The sequence below is a fragment of the Puma concolor genome, chromosome B3 (assembly GCF_028749965.1).
Source record: "Puma concolor isolate L17-30 chromosome B3, mPumCon1.1.hap2, whole genome shotgun sequence".
NCBI lineage: Eukaryota > Metazoa > Chordata > Mammalia > Carnivora > Felidae > Puma > Puma concolor.
In genome coordinates this window covers 1735139-1758052 of record NC_141672.1, presented here as the reverse complement: position 1 = coordinate 1758052, position 22914 = coordinate 1735139, and the positions used below count along the sequence as shown (strand labels likewise).

Sequence of the window (22914 nt, the reverse complement as noted above, 5' to 3'; positions counted from 1 at the left end):
GGAAACTGGAGGCCCCTTGCAGGAGCCCCGGTACCCCAGGAGCAGGCACAGCCTGTGGAGAAGACGGGGGTCTTGGCGCTCCTCCCGGCAGGATCCGTCATCTGGGCCCCTCCCCCGGCCATGCAGGCGCCGAGCTGCGGGCAGGGCCCAGGTGGGGACGCGGCCCCTGACATGTTGGCCCCTCCGCTCTGAGGGGTCAGTGTGTTCTCCACGCACTGTCTGCCCAGAGTCTGCAGCCAGTGAGTGAGCGGGTGAGCGAGCTAGCGAGCGAGTGTGGCACATGGGTGTCCCCACTCTCTGGACGGGCCTGGGGGTCACGTGGCATCGTGGAGCCCTGTTTGTGGGAGAACCCTGCTGGCGAAAGTTTTTGACCAAACGTTAAAAACCAGAACCCCGTGCCCTGTTGGGGGAACGTGATTGGTGTAGCCTGGGGGTCACGGGGGGGTGCTGAGCACAGAGCCCCCAGCAGCCGCGCTCCCGGCTGGGTGTCCCGAAGGAACTGGAAACAGCATGATGATGCACAGTAGCTGGGCCACGGAAGCGGCCCGTGTCCATCACGGGGTGAGTGAATAAACAAGCCTTAGAGATGGAGGAGATTCTGGCCCTGCTCACACGTGGGTGAGCTGCAAGGACACTGCACTGAGGGACAAGCCAGTCCTAGAGGACACAGATTCCACTCCTGCGAGGTCCCTAGAGGAGTTGGGTCCATACGGACACAGAGCAGGACAGAGGGGGGTGGTGGTGAGCGTTGAACGGGAACAGAGTTTCAGGTTGGGGACGATGGAAGGTTCTAGAGACGGACAGTGGTGATGGATGTGTGACAGTGAGAACGTGCTTAATGCCTCCCAACTGCACAATTAAAAATGGTAAATTTTATGTTACGTATGTTTTACTTCAATAAAGGGAACTGGACATTGCCAAACTGTCCCCCAAAATAATGCTGTAGCGATTAACGCTCACAGAGGGAGGGGTCGGGACTTGAAACCGTGGTGTCGACCAGCTCTGACCCTCAGTGTCCGGCTGGACTCAGCTGGAGACCCAGAGGGGAGCCCACGAGACACGTGACAGGTCTGCCTGCAGACTGAGGTGTGGTCTCCAAAGCCCCAGGCCAACCAGACCCCCCACAGGTGGGGACGGACCTTCCTCTGTCCCTTGACCTCCTGGAGCCCGAGGGACCCCCGTGGTGCCCCACTCAGACCCCACCTTTGGAGAACTGTCCCCACGCAGCTCCTTGTGAGTAATTTGGTTAGTGGCACACACACCTCCTAGGCCACTGCATCTGCACGGGCTCCCGTCTCTGGTTTGTGTCACACGTGAGGATGTGTGTGGGGGGGGGGTCCCTCTTCCCTGTGCTGCTCCCAGCTCTGTCTCCCCCCCCTCGGGGCTTTTCCTCCAGCTTGGAATTGAGGTCCTGGGGGGCGGGGGTGCAGGTGCCGGCCCAGCAATGGGGAGCAGTGGGGCCAGCGCGTGGGTCCCAAAGATCAGGACTGGGGGAGGGGCGGGTGGGCGTCCTCCCAGCCACCACAAGACGCTCTCCGGTGGAGATGGAAAGGCCTTGCAGGCCTCGCGTGTATAAAATTTCTGCAAAATCAGGTTTCTGTGAAGTTTCTGTAATTTCACTTATTCTGCAACTCACTGAAACCACGGGGCCTCGGGATCTTGTCCCCCACCTCGTGTCACCGCCCTGAGGGAACGGTGTTGGCCCCTGTCACCTGCCCTCCCCAGGGCACCTTTCCTGACCCCAGGGCAGAGCGCCTGACCCTGCCCCCCCCCCCGGCCATGCGTGTTCTGGCCTGTGGGGCCATGTTGAGAGGCCCAGGGGGAGGCCCCTGCACCCCACTCTCGCTTTCACAGGGTGCTCTGCTCCCCGCCCTGGCCTCCCTGCCAGCCTTCTGTCCCGGGGTCCCATGGCTCAGTTCACACTCACCTCGATCCCGCACTTGACTTGGTCCCCTCCCTCCAGGTCCTGTGCCCTTGCCAGTACAGGTCACCTCGAGTGGTCATGGCCCACCCCTCCCCCTGAGTCCCCTCTCCTGTGCAACCATCTCGCTTCCACCCTTGCCCCCAACTGCTGTCCCCTCTCACCTGCCGGTACCTTCCTCTTCCAGACGCTGGCCCTCACGACCCAGGTGTCCATCCTCCGCCCGGCGCCCAGGCCGGCCCTTCTGGGCGTGGGGGGGCTCCCTGCGGCAGCCAGGAGGCCTGCCCTCCTTCCAGGGGCTCCGTCCTGTTGACCCCCTGACCCCCCACGAAGACCACTGACCGTAGAACACTCGGAAGCCGTAGCGCCCGGAGCTGGTGCAGAGACAGAGGCCCGGGGGCAGGGGGCCTGGCACCTGCTCCAGCCCGATTACAGCCCGGCCCAGGCGTCCAGTTGTCCCGGGTCAGGGGAGCCTCTGCCGACTGCCTTGGCTGGCTGCCCCGTGGGTGGGCTCTTCCCTCACGGCGGGAACCAGAGACCCTGAGGAGCGAAGTGTGTGTTCAGGGCCTTGTACGCAGAGACACGGACTCCCCCTTGCCAGGAGCACGGGCGTCTCACATTAACCGCCCCCCGCACACACACGCCTAGGATGACCTTACCCGGGGCCAGGCCGGCTGCCTTGGAGGGAGAGGAGGAAACCGTTGCTGGGCGCACACCCACGCTTGAACAAACGCAAGGAGGTCCCCGGGAGGTCCACTTGCATGAGGGAGGCCCCAGGGCCGGGCTGGAGCCAGGGAGGGGGCCGGGGATGGCTGGTGGGCCCCAGCGGCACGTCCGTGGTGGGGTCGCAGGAAACAGGGGCCGCCCTCCCCAACCCCTCGCGGAGGTGGTGCGCGTGGGATGGTGGAGTCCAGAACCCCGTGTTGCTGCCCCCGCGCCAGCGTCACTCCTGAGCACTGACACCCCCACTCGGAGTGCAGATGTTGGGGAACCTAGTGAGCGTCCCGTCACGGGCATGTGGAGAACAGCGTGAGTCTAAGACAGACAGAAAAATGGAGGTCGCAAAGAGCCGGCGTCATGAGATAGAAACAATGGTGACTTCACGAAGCCGGAGGCCCACTGCGGGGAAAGGCCGAGAACGCGGCCAGCCTTTGGCAAAAGGGGGGAAGAGTCGGAGAACGCTCATACAGACGTGGCGGGGAGGAGCTGGCAGGGAAACGTCAGGAGCGCAGCAGACAACGCCGATTAATACGAAACCTGAGAGGGCAGTTGGTGAGATTATGACTGAGAAACTGACTTCGTGAAAGAGAAAACGTGAATTAACTACAATTTAGTCAAGTTGCGTTAAAACCTCCTGTTCCCTAAACAGCATCGGATGGTTTCATTGGTGAATTTCACCAACTCTTTAGGAAATAAGTCCTGTCTCCTACAAAGTGCTGCAGAGACTGGAAAGGCGTCCACTTTATAAGGGCAGTAGGACCCTGAAAACAGGAGTTCTGTAATGTTGTTTGGTCCAAGATCAGCGTCCAGGGTCCGTGTCGAAATGCCTGCAGTAACAGCTGGAAAATAAAAGCAGTGTTAGTCACGAGAACAAGGGGTGTCTGTCCAGGAATCAAGTGGACGCGGGCCTTGAAGGCACGTGGCACTTGCCCCAGGACAGGAAGCACCTGGGTGAGGGGTGCACAGACTCCACTGCCCAGACAGAAGTCAGCACACGAGGACCCAGGCAGGGAAAGACCCCTGCGAGCTAAGCCTACAGTTTACGTGGAACAGACCGGTGGCTTCAGGCAGGAGTGAAGGGTGTCCGCGTTGGCGGCACACCTTCCTTCCTCAGCAGACGGGTGTTTGTTTAAATAGGCTGTACTAATTAACACTGTGAATTTGGCGCAAGTACAGACGGATGAGCGCAGAATCACCCTTGGGACCACGGCAGGCTTCGGAGAGGGCCCGGGCGTCCGTAAGGACAGGACGAGCCCTTGAACGAGGGGACCGCCGTCTCGGCACACACAGCACGGCCCGGGGCGCCCGAATGCCCTGGGCGTCAAAGCAGGAGGAGCGGTTGGGAGGAGGGGGCCGGGCTCAAAGAACAGAGCGCGAGAGTGCGCCCCGAGGCCTGAACCATGAGACACGTTTATTACATGAGCACGCGGGAAACACCTTCATGTGACCGCCTGCGGCCGGGAGATGGTATCTGCCCTGAATGCCTCCAGAGTAGATGAGTCCTGGGCTGTAAGAAGACGCCGCACGAGGGGGATGGGCGGAGGGCACGGGCGGGCTACAGGCCGTGCTCGTGGCCATGGGCACCTGCCGGCAGCCAGCGCAAGGGGGAAACACAGACCCAGACGGAAAGACTGCTGCTTCGGGGTGTTGGTGAGCGTCCCCCTCGAATCACACGTCGAATCCCTAACTCCAGAAGCACCTCGGGGGCGGGTGTGGTCGGAGCCTTGCAGAGGTGGTAAGTTGAGACGGTGAGACCGTTCGTCAGGACATTTGGGAAACACGAGGCCGTTAGGCGGGTCCTAGCGCAGCACAGCCACGGACACGTGTGCAAAGGGAGGGGGTGTGAGGGCCACCACCCGCGAGCCGAGGACAGAGGCCTGGGACGGACCCTTGTCCCAGGTGCGGTCCTGCTGGCGTCCTGGTCTTGGACTTCCCGCCTCTGGAAGCCGCCTGGGTCCTGGTGGCCGTCCCGGGCCCCCGAGTGTGTGTGCGGGTCAGCACCCCCCTGGGCCAGTAGGATGCACGTTAGTCCCGTAACCTGGGAGCCCTGGGCAGAGCCCGGACCACGCAGCCCCCTGCATGTGGCTGCCCCTCGGAGCACGTGTGGACCAGAGCGTGTTGTGTGTCTGCAGGCACCCGGAGAGGGTGGACAGGCCACGTACTCGTGTGGTACGGGAGCTCACGTTTATCAGGTGGTCCAGCGCTGCCGCAGTCCGAGAGAAACCAGGTGCGGGGTGGAGAGGACACGTCACAGACACGTAGGCCGTGTGACGTGCGCCGTGCCACCTCAGAAACCATGCCCTGCTGCGTGTGTGTGTGTGTGTGTGTGTGTGTGTGTGTGTGGTGACAACAGTGTGCCTGGCAGTCTGGCACCATCGGGGAACCGGAAACTGAGCCTCCCCACCCCCACCCCCCACCTGGGGTAGCCCTGCAGCTGTTTGTGGTCCAGGGACAGCACGTCGCGTCCATGTCTGGGTCAGGGTGGCTGCCTGGGCCCGGACACCGCGGCCTGGAGAAGGAATGAGCAAGGGGGGGAGCCACACGTCATCCCTGCTCAGGTTCCACCACCTGGCTGTTCAGGGGCCTCACCCGGCTGCCTGCCAGGCAGGACTGTGGCCTCTGGGGGGAAAGGGTGGGGGGGGGCCAGTTGGGGGACGGCTGGCCGACTCCTGGAAGGAGACCCCCCCCCCCATGGTGGCTCCCACAAAGGGGAAGGAGGGCGGGGCGGGGAGGCACACGGCGGGCACACGGCGGGTGTCTGTGGTTCTGGCCGCCATCTCTTTAAAAAGATCTGAAGTCAACGCAGAGGGGTTATTGATTTCCGGCGTGGGATGGGTGTTAGTGATGTCACTGCGGTGCTTCTGGAAGCCCCACGCTTCTGTGTCTCAGAAAGCCAGACAGCGCTCCTCCGGGGTTGGCTGTGCAGTGGGCTTTCCAGTCCCGAGCAGACGGCATCCCAGAGGGAGGAGAGGGCAGGCGGGGGGCCGGTGTCCCTCGGATGGGATGCCGGGTTTTCGCCCGTTGGGGGCACGGTGGGCGTACTGACAGCGCGGCCTCCTTTTCTGTTACTGCTGAGGCTGCTACGTTGCAGGGCGTCTGACACAGTAACAGCCCCAGCTTAGTGATGAATCATCGTTGGTGGGGTGTTTTCAGCGGATTTGCTCATGATTTCCTTGCGGGCCTGGTGTTATGCAATGAATCTCGTCCTTGGCTATAATCTATAACCCAGCCCTCGGGCCTTTCTCTCCGAACCCATCTTGTATAAAAACAAGAAATGTTTCTTCCATCTGGCTCCGTGTCTGTATGCAAATGACTCCTTGTATGCTTTTCATGTTGCTTGCACAAGTCGCATCAGCTCAAACGTATCTTAGAATTTAAAAAAAAAGAAAGAAAGAAAAAAGAGGGAAATCCAAATGGTTTGTGATTGTCCTGCCCATCCGGAAGGCGTAACTCTGGAAGCAAGCCGGTCAGCGGCAGTGTGGACGGACCCTCTGCACGGCCACGAGTCGCCTGCAGAGGCTTCGAGAAGAGACACCCTTCCCTTCCCACAGAAAGCCCGAGGCTCTGTTCGTGGCCTCTCGAGGGGTCCCTGTGACGAGGACACGTCAGAGTGGGGTGCCACTGTACTCCCCAGACACAGTCGTCTCTGTCCCAGCTGTGGAAAGCAGATGCTGGGCCCACCCCGGCCCCTGCCCAGTCTAACCAGTTGTCTAGAAACAGGCGTCGTGAAAAGCCCCGAGGAGCTCGAGACCCAAAGAGGGGCTGTGTGGGCATTTCAGATAACTCGTTTATTCGCAGCAGGACCCAGATAAGGCCTCCCTTGGGTCTTGCGGCATCTTTTAATTTTTGAAAACTTACTGTTTACAACTTCCAGTGAAGCTCAGCCTGCCGCCGTGTTTGTCCACAGCTTTGAGGTCCCTGTTACCCCCTCAACCGGGCTCAGGACACTGGACAGTCCACCCAGAAGCACCCCTGCAGCAGGGGTGGGGCAGGGACCTTGTTGGTTTTCCTTTCCATCTTTTCATGGGCTGCTTTACTGTCTGTATGTCTTTTTTGCTGAAGCGTCTGCAAATCTTTTGCCTGTTTTTTAATTGGATTCTTTATTTTCCTACTGAGTTTTGAGGGTTCTTTATATATTGTGGATTAAACCCTTGGTCAGATATGCAATGTGCAAGTATTTTCTGCCAGTCCTAGCCCCTTGCCATTCTTCACGAAATTTTGGTGAAGTCTAGCACAGTGCACTTCCTGTGTCTGTCCTGTACCTCCCTGCCTCTGCCCTTCGAGCAGCGTGCAAGTCCCTGCGGATCTGGACAGCCCTCGCCTTCCTCGGTTCTCCTCTTCAGAGTCCTTTTTTTTTTTTTTTTTTAAATGTTTGTTTATTTTTGAGAAAGAGAGAGAGAGAGAGAGAGAGAGAGAGGGAGGGAGAGGGAGACACAGAATCCGAAGCAGGCTCCAGGTTCTGAGCTGCCAGCACAGAGCCGGACCCAGGGCTCGAAGTCAAGAACCTCAAGATCATGACCCGAGCCGAAGTTGGATACCCAACCGACGGAGCCTCCCAGGAGCCCCTAGAGTCCTTTTGATTCCCCTAGTTCCTTTGCCATTCTGCGTGAACTTAAAAGCCAGCTTACTGGTAGCTACCAAAGAGTGGTGCTGGGATTTCACGGGTGCTGAGCCTGCAGGTCTAGTCTGGGGAACACTGATGCCCCATGCAGTGGCTCAGGTCCACTTGCTGAACCCTTGGCTGGCCCCTTTCATTAGCTGGCATGTCCCACACTGGTCTTGTTACGTTCGGGTGTTTCCTTTTTGTTTTTGGAGTTCCTACAAATGGCAGTTTTAGGAAACTGACTTTCAGTTGTTCATTGCCAATATGTAGAAATGGGACTATTTATCTGTTGAACTTGTATCATATGATCTTGCTAGTGAGCTCATTAGTTTGGGGGCTTCCACATTTTCCCACATTCCTTGGGCTATTCTGCATAAACTATTGTGTTATGCAAACAAGAGCTGTGTTTTTCCTTTTCTCGCCTTGTTGCATAGGCAGGCCTTCAGCTCTGTGCTGTGCTGCAGGGGACAGCCTACCCCCGGTGAGGGGGAGGCCTGCCTCTCCGTCTCAGGTGCTGGCCCGTCCTGCCGCCAGCACGACATTGGCCACTCAGCATGTTCCCGTCTGCCCCTGGTTCGCCAAGAGTTTTGATCACAAATGGGGTTGAATTTTGTCAATTTTTAAAATTCAGTTGAGGAGATTTTATGGGTTTTCTTATTTAGCCTGTTGACGGGGTTAATTACACTGATTGGTTATAAATGTTGCCAAGCCTTGCCCTCCTGGAACAGACCCAGGTAGTCGTGACACGTTATACTCATTTCTTTCCATACGTGATGAGTTCAGTGTCTGATATTTTGTTGAAGAGCTTTACGTCTGTGTTCATAAAGGAATAATGGTTTATAGGTTTCTTTTTTTGTATGTTTTTGTCTGGTGTTGGTATCAGGGTAATTGCTGACCTCATACAATGAGTGGAGAAGTATTCCTTCCTCTTCTCTTTTCTGGAAGATACTACACGCAATTGGTGTTGTTTCATCTTTTGGTGTCTGGTTAAATCCACCTGGAGTTTTCTTTTTCAGGAGGTGTTTTGCTCTTCAGTTTCTCTAATGGATTAGGCCGTTGGGATGATCTGTTCGTGGTCCGCGGCAGTTTGTAGGTTCGGGGTCGCGTCGCACACTGTTACGTATCGTTACGTCGTGTGCAAGCCCCCAGACTTCCCGCTGTCTACCGGGGTCCTTGTCCCTGACACCCTGTGACCTTCTTTCATTTCTGGTATTGGTGGTTCTGTCCTCTTTTTTCTTTGTCAGGCTAGGGGTTTTATCAGTTCCGTTGCCCTTCCCAAAGAACCAGCTTTTCGTTTTGTTTTATCCTTTACTCTATATTTTATTTCCGTATTGTTTTTCTATCTTCCATTTCTTGTTACTGCTTTTGTCTCCTTACTTCCTTGCCTGCTCGCTCTGGGTTCCGTTGGCTCCTTTCCCAAGATCTTGAGGTGGAGCCCAGCCTGGGCACTTGAGGCCTTTCTCACTGCCCAGTGTGAGCGAGCACAGGAGTGGCTGTAGCTGCCTCCCAGGGGTCTCCGCTCCCATCTCACTCACGACCCCCACAAGGTACTTCTGGTCTCCTCTGAGCTTTCCTCCTGGGTCCGAGTGCTGCCTGCTGTCCCCAGTGGTTGGCGTTTCCAGCCACCTGTCTACTGTTGATTTCTTTTTGTCTGTTTGGGTTTTTGTTTTGGTTTAAAGTAGACTCCACGGCCAACGTGGGGCTCGAACTCACCACCTTGAGATCAAGAGTCTCGTGCTCCACCGACCAAGGAGGCCAGGTGCCCCTTTACTATTGATTTCTAGCTGAGCCTGTTGGTCAGAGAACACACTTTACGTGACTTCTGTTCTTTAAAGATGAAGCAACGCCAGTTGTACGCGACGTCTTGGCAGTCTGTTTCCTGCAGACTCAGAGCTGCCGGCCGGGCAGAGCAGGCTGGGCTTCCCCAGGGCGCACGCGCGTCCGGGGCCGTCAGGGACACATCGCAGCCTGGAGCTCTCCTGCTGCCGAGTCACCTGCCTCGCTGCCGTGGGAGGCCCTCACGTCTGTCTCCTGGCCCCTGTGGGCTCAGTGGAGTGCAGTGCCGTCACCATCATCCGCCACTTGGCCCTGAGTGCCGCGTTGTGACAGGCTGGCGTTCGGCCCGGGATGGGAATGGGTGGCGTCTGCCGGTCTTAGCTTATCAGAGACGTGACTGCCGTTGAGAGGAGAGTTTACTGTCCTTCACCAGCCCCTGGAAACAGGAGGCAGCAGGTCCTGGGGGCTGGCCCTGGGTGCTTAGGGCAGAGGGACATTAGGTTGGTGTTGAGGGTTGGTTAAGGAGGGGTTCAGAGTATGGGCTGTGGATTCAGGGGAGATGGAAGCGGTTCTGGCCAGGAGTTGGCCCCGTAATTAAAGGATGTCAGCTAGATAAATACAGAATCTAATGAAACACACAACAGCAGGGTCCTTCTTCATTTCATGCCCACAATGGCAGTGGGGTCTCAGCTCCATGCCCAGGACCATGGTGGCTATCTCTGCCCCGTGGGTGGTTGGCAAGTGCTCAGGGAGCCCACGGAACTTTCCAAGGCCACACCGTTGACCACACGCAGGCCTATATCCAGACCTGAACCCACCTGCCTCGCACGGTCGCTGCCTGCTGTCCAGATGTAGAAATGTGAGCAGGAAGAGTCTCCGAAGTCAGCAGATGGCCGCACCGTCATCCTGGCCACGGCTGCACCTGTCCTGCCTCTTGGGGTTAGATGCACGCTTCGGGGACTGAGTGACGACTCAGCTGGGCACGGACAGAGTGCCTTTCCCAAATAGGGCCCGTGGGGTTCCGGCACAGGTGTCTGGGACTCAGCCCGGCTCCCTGAGCTGTGTGGCCGGCTGCGGCAGCCCTGGCTGGTGGCGCTCCTGGGTGTGGTGCTGTCGTGTCAGCAGCCCACTGGCCTCCGGGCAGGAAACCGGGCAGGGGCTTCAGGGAGCTGTGGAGAGAGGTCCCTCTGAGTTCCGTGATGCCCACCCCACCCCCGCCCCCGCCCCTCCCCGCAGCCCCGCTCCCCTGCCTGGACCCCCTGGTCGGGTTGTTCTGGGCAGGCCCCAATGCCTCCCGAGAGGAAAGGCTGCGTGGACGGGGTCCTGTAATGTCAGGTGGGCGAGGCACACGCCGCAGCAACAGCAGAAGAAAGGGACCCCACTGACGGCGGGGCACAGTGCGGGCGTGCCCCCAGGCCACTCGGGCCCCGCCCTCGCGCCCCCCCCCCCCTTCCCAGTCCCCTGCTCTGGGGGTGGGAGGGTGAGTGGGGAAAGGGAGGGTTCCGGAAGCTCAGGGAAGCTCAGGGTGGAGGCCGGCAGGAGGCCTGGGGCGAGGGCGGGGTCGAGACGAGGGGGCGGGGCCGGGTGGGCGGGGCCTGCGGAGGCTGGAAGCTGGGACTGCAGGTGGGCGGCCGATACCTGGGGCGGGGGGACTTCCCTGGTCTGCGCGCCCTTCCCGGGCTGCCCTGCCCCCAGACGTGCATCGAGCGCCCCCACAAGCAGGAGACCCGCCCCCTGCGACCCTCCGGAGCAAGGGGATGCCCAGTGGCACCCACCACCTGCAGGGAGCCTGGAGGGTGGCCCTGGGCCTAGCTGAGTTCCCTGGGGAGATGCGAGAGCCACATCTGGGGCTGGAGCTGCCCAGGGCAGGCCTTCCTAGGGCTCCAGGGGCTGTGGGAGGGCGCTGGCCCTGCTGAGCAGCCCTTTGGCCCCTGCAGGTTGTGCAGCCTGACCTTGAAGAAGCTGGTGGTGTTCACGGAGCTGGAGAAGGAGCTGGTCTCGGTGGTGATTGCCGTCAAGATGCAGGTGAGGGCAGTCCACCCAGGGTACCTGTGCCGTCCAGGAGATGGGGGCACGGCCACACTGCCAGCTCTCTGCCCCAGGTGCTTGACCTGGAGGAGGGTCCTAGCGCTCTGGCACGGTTGGACCCCACACAACCAGGGTGCAGTCCTGTCCGCCTGAAGGGCTGGCGGCTGGGGAGTGTGGAGGGACGCGAGCGTGTGTGTGCAGGTCACTTGCACAAGGGCCTTCCCAGAACAGAATTGTGCCACACACACCCTCACATGTGCGCCCAGTGCCCGCTGGCCCTTCTCTGCCAACCTCTGACCCGGGGCTGGTCTAGCTGTGCCCGCCTCTCGTCCTCAGGCCCCTCTCTGTCCCTCTGATCCTCACAGGATCTTGCCTTGAAACAAATCGCTCTTCCAGGAGGACCTGACCTGGGCCCCCACCCTGGGGGGCAGCGACCCGCAGCACTGCCTTCACCCAGCCGCCAGCCGCCCTGAAGGAGGTGCCATGTGTGCTTCCTTGACCCCTTCAGGGACACCAGTTCCTCGTCCACTCCCGAGTCAGGAGGGCTCTCAGCCCCCTGCTGCTCATCTGGTGCCTCCCGTGGCCCTTTGCGGACGTGTCCCCCCTACGGATGGGGTCCGCCCTGTAGGCACCTCCCTCCCCCAGTGGCCGTGCTCACAGGCAGCTGCGTGTGCTGGCTCCTCCTTCGAGTGGCCCCCTCAGCTGTGCCTGTCCTGTTAGGGCCCCAGACTGTCAGACGCCCCACGGGACGGAGTGCCTGCTGCACCCCCGTCCCAGGCTGCTAGAGCCCACATTCACGGACCCCGTGAGCTCAGGCGACAGGGGTGCTGGTCCGCGTGCTCCATAGCTCCGTGTGGGCTGGGAGCAGCCAATGCCATGTGGTCCACAGGCCGTCCACCCGGACCCACAGCTGTGCCCAGGACCCCTCCCTCTCCATCACTCCCGTCAGCTCACACGTCTGTTGTTTTTGTCCTGGACCCACACCCGCTGCTGCCCTCAGCTGCTTCTCTGAACCCTCGTCTTGGTCAGATGCCACAGGAGCCCCTTTCCCCTGTAGCCGCAGTTCTCTTTTGTGGTTCTGAACCCACCTGCCCTTGGTGCCCCGCAGACGTGGGGCCACACCATGTCCGTCCCGTGGCTTCCTGCAATCAGCATTCAGCCTCCCGGTCTGTCCATGTTGGGACAGCTGTTTAAAAAAATTTTGGCGGGGGAGGGGGGCACCTAGGTGGCTCAGTCAGTTGAGCATCTGACTTCAGCTCAGGTCAGGGTCTCCCGGTTCGTGGGTTAGAGCCCCATGTCAGGCTCTGCGCTGACATTTCAGAGCCTGGAGCCTGCTTTAGATTCTGTGTCTCCCTCTCTCTCTGCTCTTCCCCTACTCATGCTCTGTTTCTGTCTCTCTCTCAAACATAAATAAACATTTAAAAATAAATGAACTGTTAAAAAAATTAAAGAAAACAATTTTTTTAATGTTTATTTGAGAGAGGGGGAGGGGGGAAGCACAGAATCCAAAGCAGGCTCCAGGCTCCAAGCTGTTGGCACAGGGCCCGACATGGGGCTTGAACTCACAAACCGTGAGATCACGACTCGAGCCGAAGTTGGTCGCTTAACCAGCTGAGCCACCAGGCGCCCCTAGGACAGTCACTTTTAAAACGGTACTGTGAGAAACATCTTTAATGCCTTTGGGGTTTATTTTGGTAGAGGACTTGAGGTAAAGACCTGTATGTTTTGTGCAAATGACTTGTTATTTTCTTACCACAGGTATTTAGTGATTAGTTTTTCCTAGTGACCTGAGAGCTCATTATACACTGAGTTTGTGTTTTGTGCATCTATCTGTGCATTTTCAGTTGTGCTTCTAGACTTCTCATCTGGTCCCAGTGGCGGCGCTGCCGTGAGTTAATTATCACACCTTGTACCGCATTTTGCTTTCTGGGGAGGCAGTCACCCCTCAGAAATGCTTGGCGTCTCACACACCTGAACAGGTGCCGTCCGTTTACCCCCTGACCCCGCTGCGGCATTTTGGTAGTCACACGAGGTGTGGCAGGGACCATTCTTGGTCAGCTACAGGAGGACTTGGAGGGTCAAGGACGTGGACGTTTTTAAGGCTCTTGAGAAGTCTCCCCAACGGTGCCTTTGGGAATCCTGTGAGCTTGTGCCTTCCCCCCTCCGACCTGTGGCTTTTCATCCCGAGTGTTTTCGGGGACCCGACGTGACGTCCTTAGCCAGTTTCTCTTGTGAGTGAGAAGCTGTCCTGTTGTGTCCCAGGGCTCCAAACGGATCCTGCGGTCCCACGAGATCGTGCTGCCCCCCAGTGGACAAGTGGAGACCGACCTGGCGCTGACCTTCTCCCTGCAGGTGGGCCTGTCCTCCCCTCGGGCTCAGCCAGAGCCTTAGAAGATGCGTGTGCTTTGTTAGATCGAGCTTTCCCTCCTGTTCCTGCCGTGAAGAGAACGTAGTGAGGCCTAGACTCACCCTCAAAAGGCCGTTTGGGGGGCCCCCGGCTGGATCAGTCGGTGGAGGTTGTGCGTTCGAGCCCCACGCTGGGTGTAGAGATTCCTTAGATGAAGAAAGAAAAACGTTTTAAAAAGACTATTTTGTTCCAGTGTTTAGAATAGGTGGGGGGAACATATGGACCCTCAGTGCTGCAAGTTCAGACCCCCGTGAAGTATGCTGGGTTTGGTGCGACCGCGGCACGGGGCCCCCCCCAGCGAGAACCAGAACCCCTGCCCTGGCGCCTCCCCCCCCACTGAGGGCCGGCCTGCACAGCTGCTCTCCTGCCTTCCTGTATCTCTGGGGGGTTGTTTTAAGGGGGTGCTGCTGTCCTGTTAACACACTCGCTTTAAAGATGAATACCGTGTGGGCGTCAGCTCACGTCCCGTTGAAAACCTTCTCTCCTGGTGAGTGTGTCGCAGAGGGCTGTGGTTGAGCGAGGCCGGCGAGAACCCCGCTGGCCCCTGCCTCCCGCCGGCCCCCCGGGCCTGCCTGGCTGTGCACGTGACCCTAATTCTGACGCCACCACAGGACCTTCTGGGTTATGTGTTGAGTTTTTTCGGGGGCCAGTTTTATCAGAGAGCTGTTCACCCTCGTAAGTGCATGGCTCTGCGGTCTGGACAGCCGCGTGCAGGGGTGTGGCCTCTGCTCCTCGCACGTGAGCCCTGTTGTTGCAGCCCCTGGCGTGCTCTGCACGGCAGCCTGGACCAACACCACTCACGGGCCCACGCCCTCTGCAGTCTGCACCGTGGGCAGCTGTGCTGGGTGGCCACCGCCCCGCTGATTGCCCAGAGACCCTGGCAGTCCGCTCACATCTGCCAGCGGCGGCTTTTACCGTGTCCCGGACTGAGGCCCACAGTGGCCCAGCGAGGAGTGGCGGCTGGCACATAGGGCAGCCGTGACTTCCCTTCTCTGCAGTACCCTCATTTCTTGAAAAGAGAAGGCAACAAGCTCCAGATTATGCTGCAGCGGAGAAAGCGGTACAAAAACCGGACCATCTTGGGCTACAAGACGCTGGCAGCGGGCTCCATCAACATGGCCGAGGTGAGCGCGTCCCCGCTCAGCCGGCTACCCCCCGCCCCGTGCGCCCCGACCCGACGGCCTGTGTGGCTGGGCTCTGCTGTGACGGCTGCTCTTTGGCCGAGGGTAGATCCTGGCCCGGCGTGGGTCCGTCCTGCGGCCTCCCGGAAAGAGCGTCCCTGCGGGGGCCCCCACCCCAGCTGCTCCCTCTCGGGACAGCCCCGTTCCCTTCTGCCGGCACTGCCCGGGATGCTCTGGGTCAGGGGGTGACCTGAACGTCAGGAAGCTCCCTTGGAAACAAGCGCTGTTGGTCAGAATGGAACCCGACTGCCCGATGCCACCTTGTCCTGGGGGACCTGGCGTCCCAGGTGTGGCAGGTGTGGGGCTCAGGAGCCCGGGCCTCTGGGAGCTGTGGGGAGGGCCCTGGTGTCTCTTGTGCTGTGGGGCCTCCACCGTCATGGGGTGGCGGTCCGGGCTGTCCAGGCCACTTTGGTGCCCACACAGAGCTGTGCTGGTGCCCGCCTGGGGCAGGGCAGGGCAGGGCGCCACGTGTGAGTGGGTTGACCAGCCTGACCCCATGCCCCTCGGCCCTTCTCATCTGGCCCGGGACCCCCATGCGGGGCTCGGACAGTGGCGGTACTGGGTTGAGGGACGGGTGTGGGGTGCAGGCTTTCACCCGGGCTGGCGCACGGGGTGCGCAGAGGCGGTGCCCCTCTCCCTGGTCTACTGGAAATTTCTCCCGACCGGAATGGCTCTAAGGACTCACCGGCCAGGTGGGCCAGCCTGGCGGGCGTTGGCTCTGCCGCACGAGACCCCCAGCCCACGCTGCTGGCCGGTCCTCCTTGGTCCTCCACAGACACAGGCCCCTGGACTTGGGTCTCCGGGGTTGGTGGCCCACAGCCACAGCCTCACACGCTGTTCGCTGCGGCCAAGCCCCTCCCCTCTCTGACAGCCTCCAGTCCCCAGTGGCAGAGCCTAGTGCCGACCCCCCCCCCTCCCCGTTCTTGGCCAGTGGCCTCCCGCGGCCCCCACACCCGTGTCCCGTGCCTCCCCTTGTCAGGCTGCCCCACGGTTGTGTCTCTTGCCTGCCGCGTGCCGTTGCTCACGTGCACCCGGAAGGTGGCGCTGCCCGGTGCGCTTTCTAGCGCCCAGCCCTGCCCCGCCCCCAGGTGATGCAGCACCCTTCCGAGGGCGGCCAGGTCCTGAGCCTCTGCAGCAGCGTCAAGGAGGCCTCTGTGAAGGTGGCCGAGATCTGGATCTTCTCCCTGTCCAGCCAGCCCATTGACCACGAGGACAGTGCCATGCAGGCTGGGCCCAAGGCCAAGTCCACAGGTGTGTCTGCCTTCCCGTCCTCCTGGGTTTGAGAAGCCGGGGCGGGGGGCTGAGAGGGTTTGTGGGTTTCCCTCTGGACTGCACCCTCACGGCAACATCGTGCCTGCTCTGGGAATCTAGGCTGGGGGTCCCATCCCCACGCCCTATATACCCCGTGTCCCGCGTCCCGTCCCCGCGCCCCACACCCCGTGTCCCGTGTGTCCCATCCCCGCGCCCCGCACCCCGTGTCCCGTGTGTCCCGTCCCCGCACCCCGTGTCCCGTGTCCCGCGTCCCATCCCCACGCCCCGCACCCCGTGTCCCGCGTCCCATCCCCGCGCCCCGCACCCCATGTCCCGTGTGTCCCGTCCCCGCGCCCTGCACCCCGTGTCCCGTGTGTCCCGTCCCCGCACCCCATGTCCCGCGTCCCATCCCCACGCCCCGCACCCCGTGTCCCGTGTGTCCCGTCCCCGCGCCCCGCACCCCGTGTCCCGCATCCCATCCCCGCGCCCCGCACCCCGTGTCCCGTGTGTCCCGTCCCCGCACCCCGTGTCCCGCGTCCCATCCCCGCGCCCCGCACCCCGTGTCCCGCGCGTCCCGTCCCCGCGCCCCGCACCCCGTGTCCCGCGCGTCCCGTCCCCGCGCCCCGCACCCCGTGTCCCGCGTGTCCCGTCCCCGCGCCCCGCACCCCGTGTCCCGCGTCCCCCGTCCCCGCGCCCCGCACCCCGTGTCCCGCGCGTCCCGTCCCCGCGCCCCGCACCCCGTGTCCCGCGCGTCCCGTCCCCGCGCCACGCACCCCGTGTCCCGCGCGTCCCGTCCCCGCGCCCCGCACCCCGTGTCCCGCGCGTCCCGTCCCCGCGCCCCGCACCCCGTGTCCCGCGCGTCCCGTCCCCGCGCCCCGCACCCCGTGTCCCGCGCGTCCCGTCCCCGCGCCCCGCACCCCGTGTCCCGCGCGTCCCGTCCCCGCGCCCCGCACCCCGTGTCCCGCGCGTCCCGTCCCCGCGCCCCGCACCCCGTGTCCCGCGCGTCCCGTCCCCGCGCCCCGCACCCCGTGTCCCGCGCGTCCCGTCCCCGCACCCCGTGTCCCGCGTCCCGTCCCCACGCGCCGCACCCCGTGTCCCGCGTCCCGTCCCCGCGCCCCGCACCCCGTGTCCCACGTCCCATCCCCGCGCCCCGCACCCCGTGTCCCGCGCGTCCCGTCCCCGCGCCCCGCACCCCGTGTCCCGCGCGTCCCGTCCCCGCGCCCCGCACCCCGTGTCCCGCGCGTCCCGTCCCCGCACCCCGTGTCCCGCGCGTCCCGTCCCCGCGCCCCGCACCCCGTGTCCCGCGCGTCCCGTCCCCGCGCCCCGCACCCCGTGTCCCGCGCGTCCCGTCCCCGCGCCCCGCACCCCGTGTCCCGCGCGTCCCGTCCCCGCGCCCCGCACCCCGTGTCCCGCGCGTCCCGTCCCCGCGCCCCGCACCCCGTGTCCCGCGCGTCCCGTCCCCGCGCCCCGCACCCCGTGTCCCGCGCGTCCCGTCCCCGCGCCCCGCACCCCGTGTCCCGCGCGTCCCGTCCCCGCGCCCCGCACCCCGTGTCCCGTGTGTCCCGTCCCCGCGCCCCGCACCCCGTGTCCCGCGCGTCCCGTCCCCGCACCCCGTGTCCCGTGTGTCCCGTCCCCGCGCCCCACACCCTGTGTCCCGCGTCCCATCCCCGCGCCCCGCACCCCGTGTCCCGTGTGTCCCGTCCCTGCGCCCCGCACCCCGTGTCCCACGCGTCCCGTCCCCGCACCCCGTGTCCCGTGTGTCCCGTCCCCGCGCCCCGCACCCCGTGTCCCGTGTGTCCCGTCCCCGCGCCCCGCACCCCGTGTCCCGTGTGTCCCGTCCCCGCGCCCCGCACCCCGTGTCCCGCGTCCCATCCCCGCGCCCCGCACCCCGTGTCCCGCGTGTCCCGTCCCCGCGCCCCGCACCCCGTGTCCCGTGTGTCCCGTCCCCGCGCCCCGCACCCCGTGTCCCACGCGTCCCGTCCCCGCACCCCGTGTCCCGTGTGTCCCGTCCCCGCACCCCGTGTCCCGTGTGTCCCGTCCCCGCGCCCCACACCCTGTGTCCCGCGTCCCATCCCCGCGCCCCGCACCCCGTGTCCCGCGTGTCCCGTCCCCGCACCCCGTGTCCCGTGTGTCCCGTCCCCGCGCCCCGCACCCCGTGTCCCACGCGTCCCGTCCCCGCACCCCGTGTCCCGTGTGTCCCGTCCCCGCGCCCCACACCCTGTGTCCCGCGTCCCATCCCCGCGCCCCGCACCCCGTGTCCCGTGTGTCCCGTCCCCGCGCCCCGCACCCCGTGTCCCGTGTGTCCCGTCCCCGCGCCCCGCACCCCGTGTCCCACGCGTCCCGTCCCCGCACCCCGTGTCCCGTGTGTCCCGTCCCCGCACCCCGTGTCCCGTGTGTCCCGTCCCCGCGCCCCACACCCTGTGTCCCGCGTCCCATCCCCGCGCCCCGCACCCCGTGTCCCGCGTGTCCCGTCCCCGCACCCCGTGTCCCGTGTGTCCCGTCCCCGCGCCCCGCACCCCGTGTCCCACGCGTCCCGTCCCCGCACCCCGTGTCCCGTGTGTCCCGTCCCCGCGCCCCACACCCTGTGTCCCGCGTCCCATCCCCGCGCCCCGCACCCCGTGTCCCGTGTGTCCCGTCCCCGCGCCCCGCACCCCGTGTCCCACGCGTCCCGTCCCCGCACCCCGTGTCCCGTGTGTCCCGTCCCCGCGCCCCGCACCCCGTGTCCCGCGTCCCATCCCCGCGCCCCGCACCCCGTGTCCCGTGTGTCCCGTCCCCGCGCCCCGCACCCCGTGTCCCACGCGTCCCGTCCCCGCACCCCGTGTCCCGTGTGTCCCGTCCCCGCGCCCCACACCCTGTGTCCTGCGTCCCATCCCCGCGCCCCGCACCCCGTGTCCCGCGTCCCATCCCCGCGCCCCGCACCCCGTGTCCCGTGTGTCCCGTCCCCGCGCCCCGCACCCCGCATCCCGTCCCCGCGCCCCGCACCCTGTGTCCCGTTTGTCCCGTCCCCACGCCCTGCACCCCGTGTCCCGTTTGTCCCGTCCCCACGCCCCGCACCCCGTGTCCCGCGCATCCCGTCCCCGCGCCCCGCACCCCGTGTCCCGCGCATCCCGTCCCCGCGCCCCGCACCCCGTGTCCTGCGTCCCGTCCCCGCGCCCCGCACCCCGTGTCCCGTGCGTCCCGTCCCCGCGCCCCGCACCCCGTGTCCCGTGTGTCCCGTCCCCGCGCCCCGCACCCCGCGCCCCGCGTCCCGTCCCCGCACCCCATGTCCCGTGCGTCCCGTCCCCGCGCCCCGCACCCCGTGTCCCGTGTGTCCCGTCCCCGCGCCCCGCGTCCCGTCCCCACGCCCCGCACCCCATGTCCCGCGCGTCCCGTCCCCGCGCCCCGCAGCTGCAAGCTCAGCAGGAGGTCACAGGGTTGGCCACGATACCTTCCGGAGTCTGGCACAGATCCCGGCGTGGCCGTTGCCACCGTCACGATGGGGCCGCTGTTCCCCTGAGGTGTGGGAGGGCACGTGGGGGAGCCAGTCGGGCACGAGATCCAGGCTGGATTGTCTGAGGCCCACGGGGGCCGCTGTGGGAGCCGGGAGGTGCGGCCCTGCCCCCACCCGGAAGTGCCCGTGGGGGCCGCGGGCGCCCAGGGCCCGGTCCTCTGGCCGCTGCCTCGTTGCCGGGACACCGGTCGGAATCTCAAGGCGCTCCCTGTTCCGCTTGCTCGTTCCGCAGATAACTACTCTGAGGAGGAGTACGAGAGCTTCTCCTCCGAGCAGGAGGCCAGTGACGATGCCGTGCAAGGGCAGGTAACCCGGGGCCTGGCGTGCGGCACGCGCGGCCGCCTGGGAGATGCGGCCTCGGGGCTCCCCGCGGCCGCCCGGCCCCCCGGCAGACAGCCCTAGACCCTCCCGAGGGGCCCGCGTGCGGGAGGCACTGGGAGGGGAAGCAGAGGGGGGGGGGGCAGTCCTCCCAGCCCGGGGCTCCGTGTCTCCCCAGGACTTGGACGAGGAGGACTTCGATGTGGGCAAGCCCAAGAAGCAGCGGCGATCGATAGTAAGAACGGCGTCCATGACCAGGGTCGGTGGAAACTGGTTTTACTAACACTGGGGCAGGGTGGGCGGGGTCGGGGTTGGGGGGGCCCTGGGTGGGGGGGTCGGGAGGTGGGGCGCCGTCCAGGTCCCCCTGATCTGGCTCTGCCGGCTTCCCCCGAGGCCCAGGCCACGACTCCAGGAGCCGCTGGCCATTGTTCTCTATTCTCTGGCAGGGGGTCCTAGAGCTCACCCCGGGGGTGCCCGTGGCTCCTGGCCCTGGGGGGGCAGGGGAGGAGGCGGGGCCACCCCCGTCCTGCTCAGGCCACTCCAAGAGCAGAGGAACAGAGCTGGGAGGCTGTCCCCTTCCCTGAGTGAGGCCAGTCCCTTGTTTCTGTTCAGCCTCTGGGCCCGCCCAGCACAGAGGCCCTGGGGCCTGGGCAGGCCTGTAGGCGGGTGGGGGGGAGCTCCAGACGGAGGTGGAGGCCCATCACAGGACGCCCACCCCGGGGAGAGCTCCCGGAGCCAAGCCGCTGCTGCATGTGGGCTGAGGCCCCCCCAGCACGGTGGGTGGTCACGGGGTAAAAGGCCACGGGGCACAAGCCCAGACACCTCCCCACCTCCTCTGGAGGCCCCGGCTGGGGGCACGACAGCACCTGCGTGAGCCTCTGTTTACACTGGGTGTCCGTGCAGGGCAGCGTGGCTCCCCTTGAGGGTGGCTGCCTCAGTCATAGCCAGAGCTCGGACTCTGAGGCCCAGCGCAGCGCTGAGCACGCAGGGAGCTTGGGGTCTCTGCGCAGCCCTCGCTGCCCCCCCTGCCCAGCCCGTGCCCACCCCTGGGTCCTACGGGAGGGAGGCGGTGCCATGGCAAGGGGCCAGCCACAGGAGGCCGAGGGAAGAGCCATAGGGACGGCACACGCCCTCCCCACACCCCTCCTGGGTCTGTTACTAAGCCCGGTGCGGCTGTGGTTCTTAATGCCTGCGAAGGGTCAGCGCTGTTGGCGGGCGAGAGCCGCGCTCGCGGGAGCCCGTACGGACTGTGCGCCAGGCGCCTCTCTCCTGCTGGCTGCCCCCGGCAGCCTGCTGTGTCCTTCGCGGGGAACCCACCCCCTTCGGTTCTGATTCTGTCCCACTTGCCTTGCAGCAACAAAACTTCAAGCAGAAGGTCGTGGCCTTGCTGCGGAGGTTTAAAGTGTCCGATGAGGTGAGTGAGATCCTGCCTGCCCCCCAGGCCCACGGTGGGGTGTCCTGATGAGGCGAGGGCTCTGGGGGCACCCGGGCCACATCCTGGCTCTGCCTCTGACCGTCCTGTGGCCCCCTGGGCTCCCGTGATACCTCGGGGGTCGAGCAGCAGCTGCCTACGTGTCTCTCGAATCACAACCCAGGGAACAGACCAGGAGGGAGGCTGGACGTCATTCGGGCTGTGACCATGTGTTTCCTGTTGGTTCTAAGCCGACTGTATGTTTAGAGCAGCTTCAGGTTTGCGGAGTTGAGCAGAGACTAGCTTCTGTGGGCCCCATCGCCACACACCCGCCCCCCACCACGGACGCGCCGTGGCACTGGAGCTCCCTCTCTTGGCTGTTTACACCCTAAGTGTGTGGTGATGGGTTTGCTCGCTTTTATAACCAGAAGAAAAATGCTTTGGTTTTACCTTCCGTGTGGGCAGAGGAAAGCTAGTCCACAGGTTCTGGATCTACCCGGGAGGGGTGGCAGGTAAGTAAGTGTCCCAGGTGTCACTGGCACACGTGGTTGTGACAGAACTGAGGGCGATGGCCACCCGTCCACACATATGAAGCTCCGGGAGGTCAGCTGCTCTCCGACGCAGGCACTGGAATCGGGTTCTCCAGATCACTCCACAGATTCGGGAGGGTCCCTGTCAAATCCCCAGCTGCCTGTTGGTAGACCAGCTAGCCCTAAAAGTGGAAACGCAAGGGACCCAGAACAAACAGAATAAGCGATCATTAAAAAGAACGAAATTGAAGCAATGAAGCTTTCTAATTTCAAAACTCAGGAAGAGGTATGGTAATCAAGACCGTATGATCAGTGAGACCGGAAGTGAATCCATTTAAATTTTTTTTAACATTTATTTATTTTTGAGCGAGAGAAGGACAGAGCATGAGTGGGGGAGGGGCAGAGATAGAGAGGGAGACACAGAATCCGAAGCAGGCTCCAGGCTCCTAGCTGTCAGCACAGAGCCTGACGCGGGGCTCGAACTCACAGACCAGGAGATCGTGACCTGAGCCGAAGTCGGACGCTTAACTGAGCTGCCCAGGCGCCCTGAATCCTTCTATTTGTGGTCAATTGGTTTCTGGCAAGGATGCCAAGACCACCCGATGTGGGGGAAATAGGCTTTTCGGCAAATAGCGATGGTACCGCTAGATTCCAAGTGCTGAAGGGTGGAGCTGGACCCTTACCTCACACCATGTACAAACACCAACTCAAAATGGACCGAAGACCTAAATATAAGAACTTACACTGTGGAAGTCTTAGGAGAAAACAGAGGAGTGGTCTTGGCGGTAGGACACAGAAGCACGGGAGCCAAAGAGAAAACCAGGGGTCAGACCCCGTCAAAACATAAAACTCATGTGCTCCGAACAACCTTCCAGAAGATGAAATGGTGGCCATGAGATGGAAGGGTTTTACAAATCGTAGATCCCATAAGAGACCAGTACCCAGAAGATGGAAGACGTACAACCCCAAATACGAAGACGACACGGGTAAGAAATTAATCGTCCAGCGTAACAGCTGATCAGAGGGTCTGACGAGACGTTTTCTCCGAAGAAGATACATAAACAGCCAGCAAACCCACGAGAAGGTGCCCGGCATCACGAGGCGTCCCGGAGGCGCAAGCAAGAACCTCACCGAGCCCCACGCGACGCCCGCCGGCAGCTGCGGCTTCGAGTGGAGCAGGGAGACGCTGGCGGGGGTGTGCAGCAGGCCCTCTTCCAGGCGATTCCACCAGTGATGGCATTCTTGGCGTTTACCTACGAGAGACCCGGGCGCGTCCAC

At 63.3% G+C, this 22914-nt stretch overlaps 1 protein-coding gene across 7 annotated transcripts in view; it reads left to right on the top strand.

Annotated features, from left to right (window-relative positions):
• Positions 1 to 22914, top strand: part of PACS2 (phosphofurin acidic cluster sorting protein 2) — a 58543-nt gene that overhangs the window by 17915 nt on the left and 17714 nt on the right. For 5 of the 7 annotated variants that reach the window (XM_086708582.1, XM_086708583.1, XM_086708585.1 and 2 more), the window contains exons 2-8: positions 10958 to 11045; positions 13311 to 13400; positions 14454 to 14579; positions 15725 to 15887; positions 19610 to 19683; positions 19874 to 19954; positions 21050 to 21109. In XM_086708582.1, coding sequence (XP_086564708.1) covers positions 10958 to 11045; positions 13311 to 13400; positions 14454 to 14579; positions 15725 to 15887; positions 19610 to 19683; positions 19874 to 19954; positions 21050 to 21109 — 682 coding nt within the window. The remainder of the gene's footprint in view (positions 1 to 10957; positions 11046 to 13310; positions 13401 to 14453; positions 14580 to 15724; positions 15888 to 19609; positions 19684 to 19873; positions 19955 to 21049; positions 21110 to 22914) is intronic. The other 2 variants (XM_086708584.1, XM_086708587.1) reach the window with 1 other exon arrangement.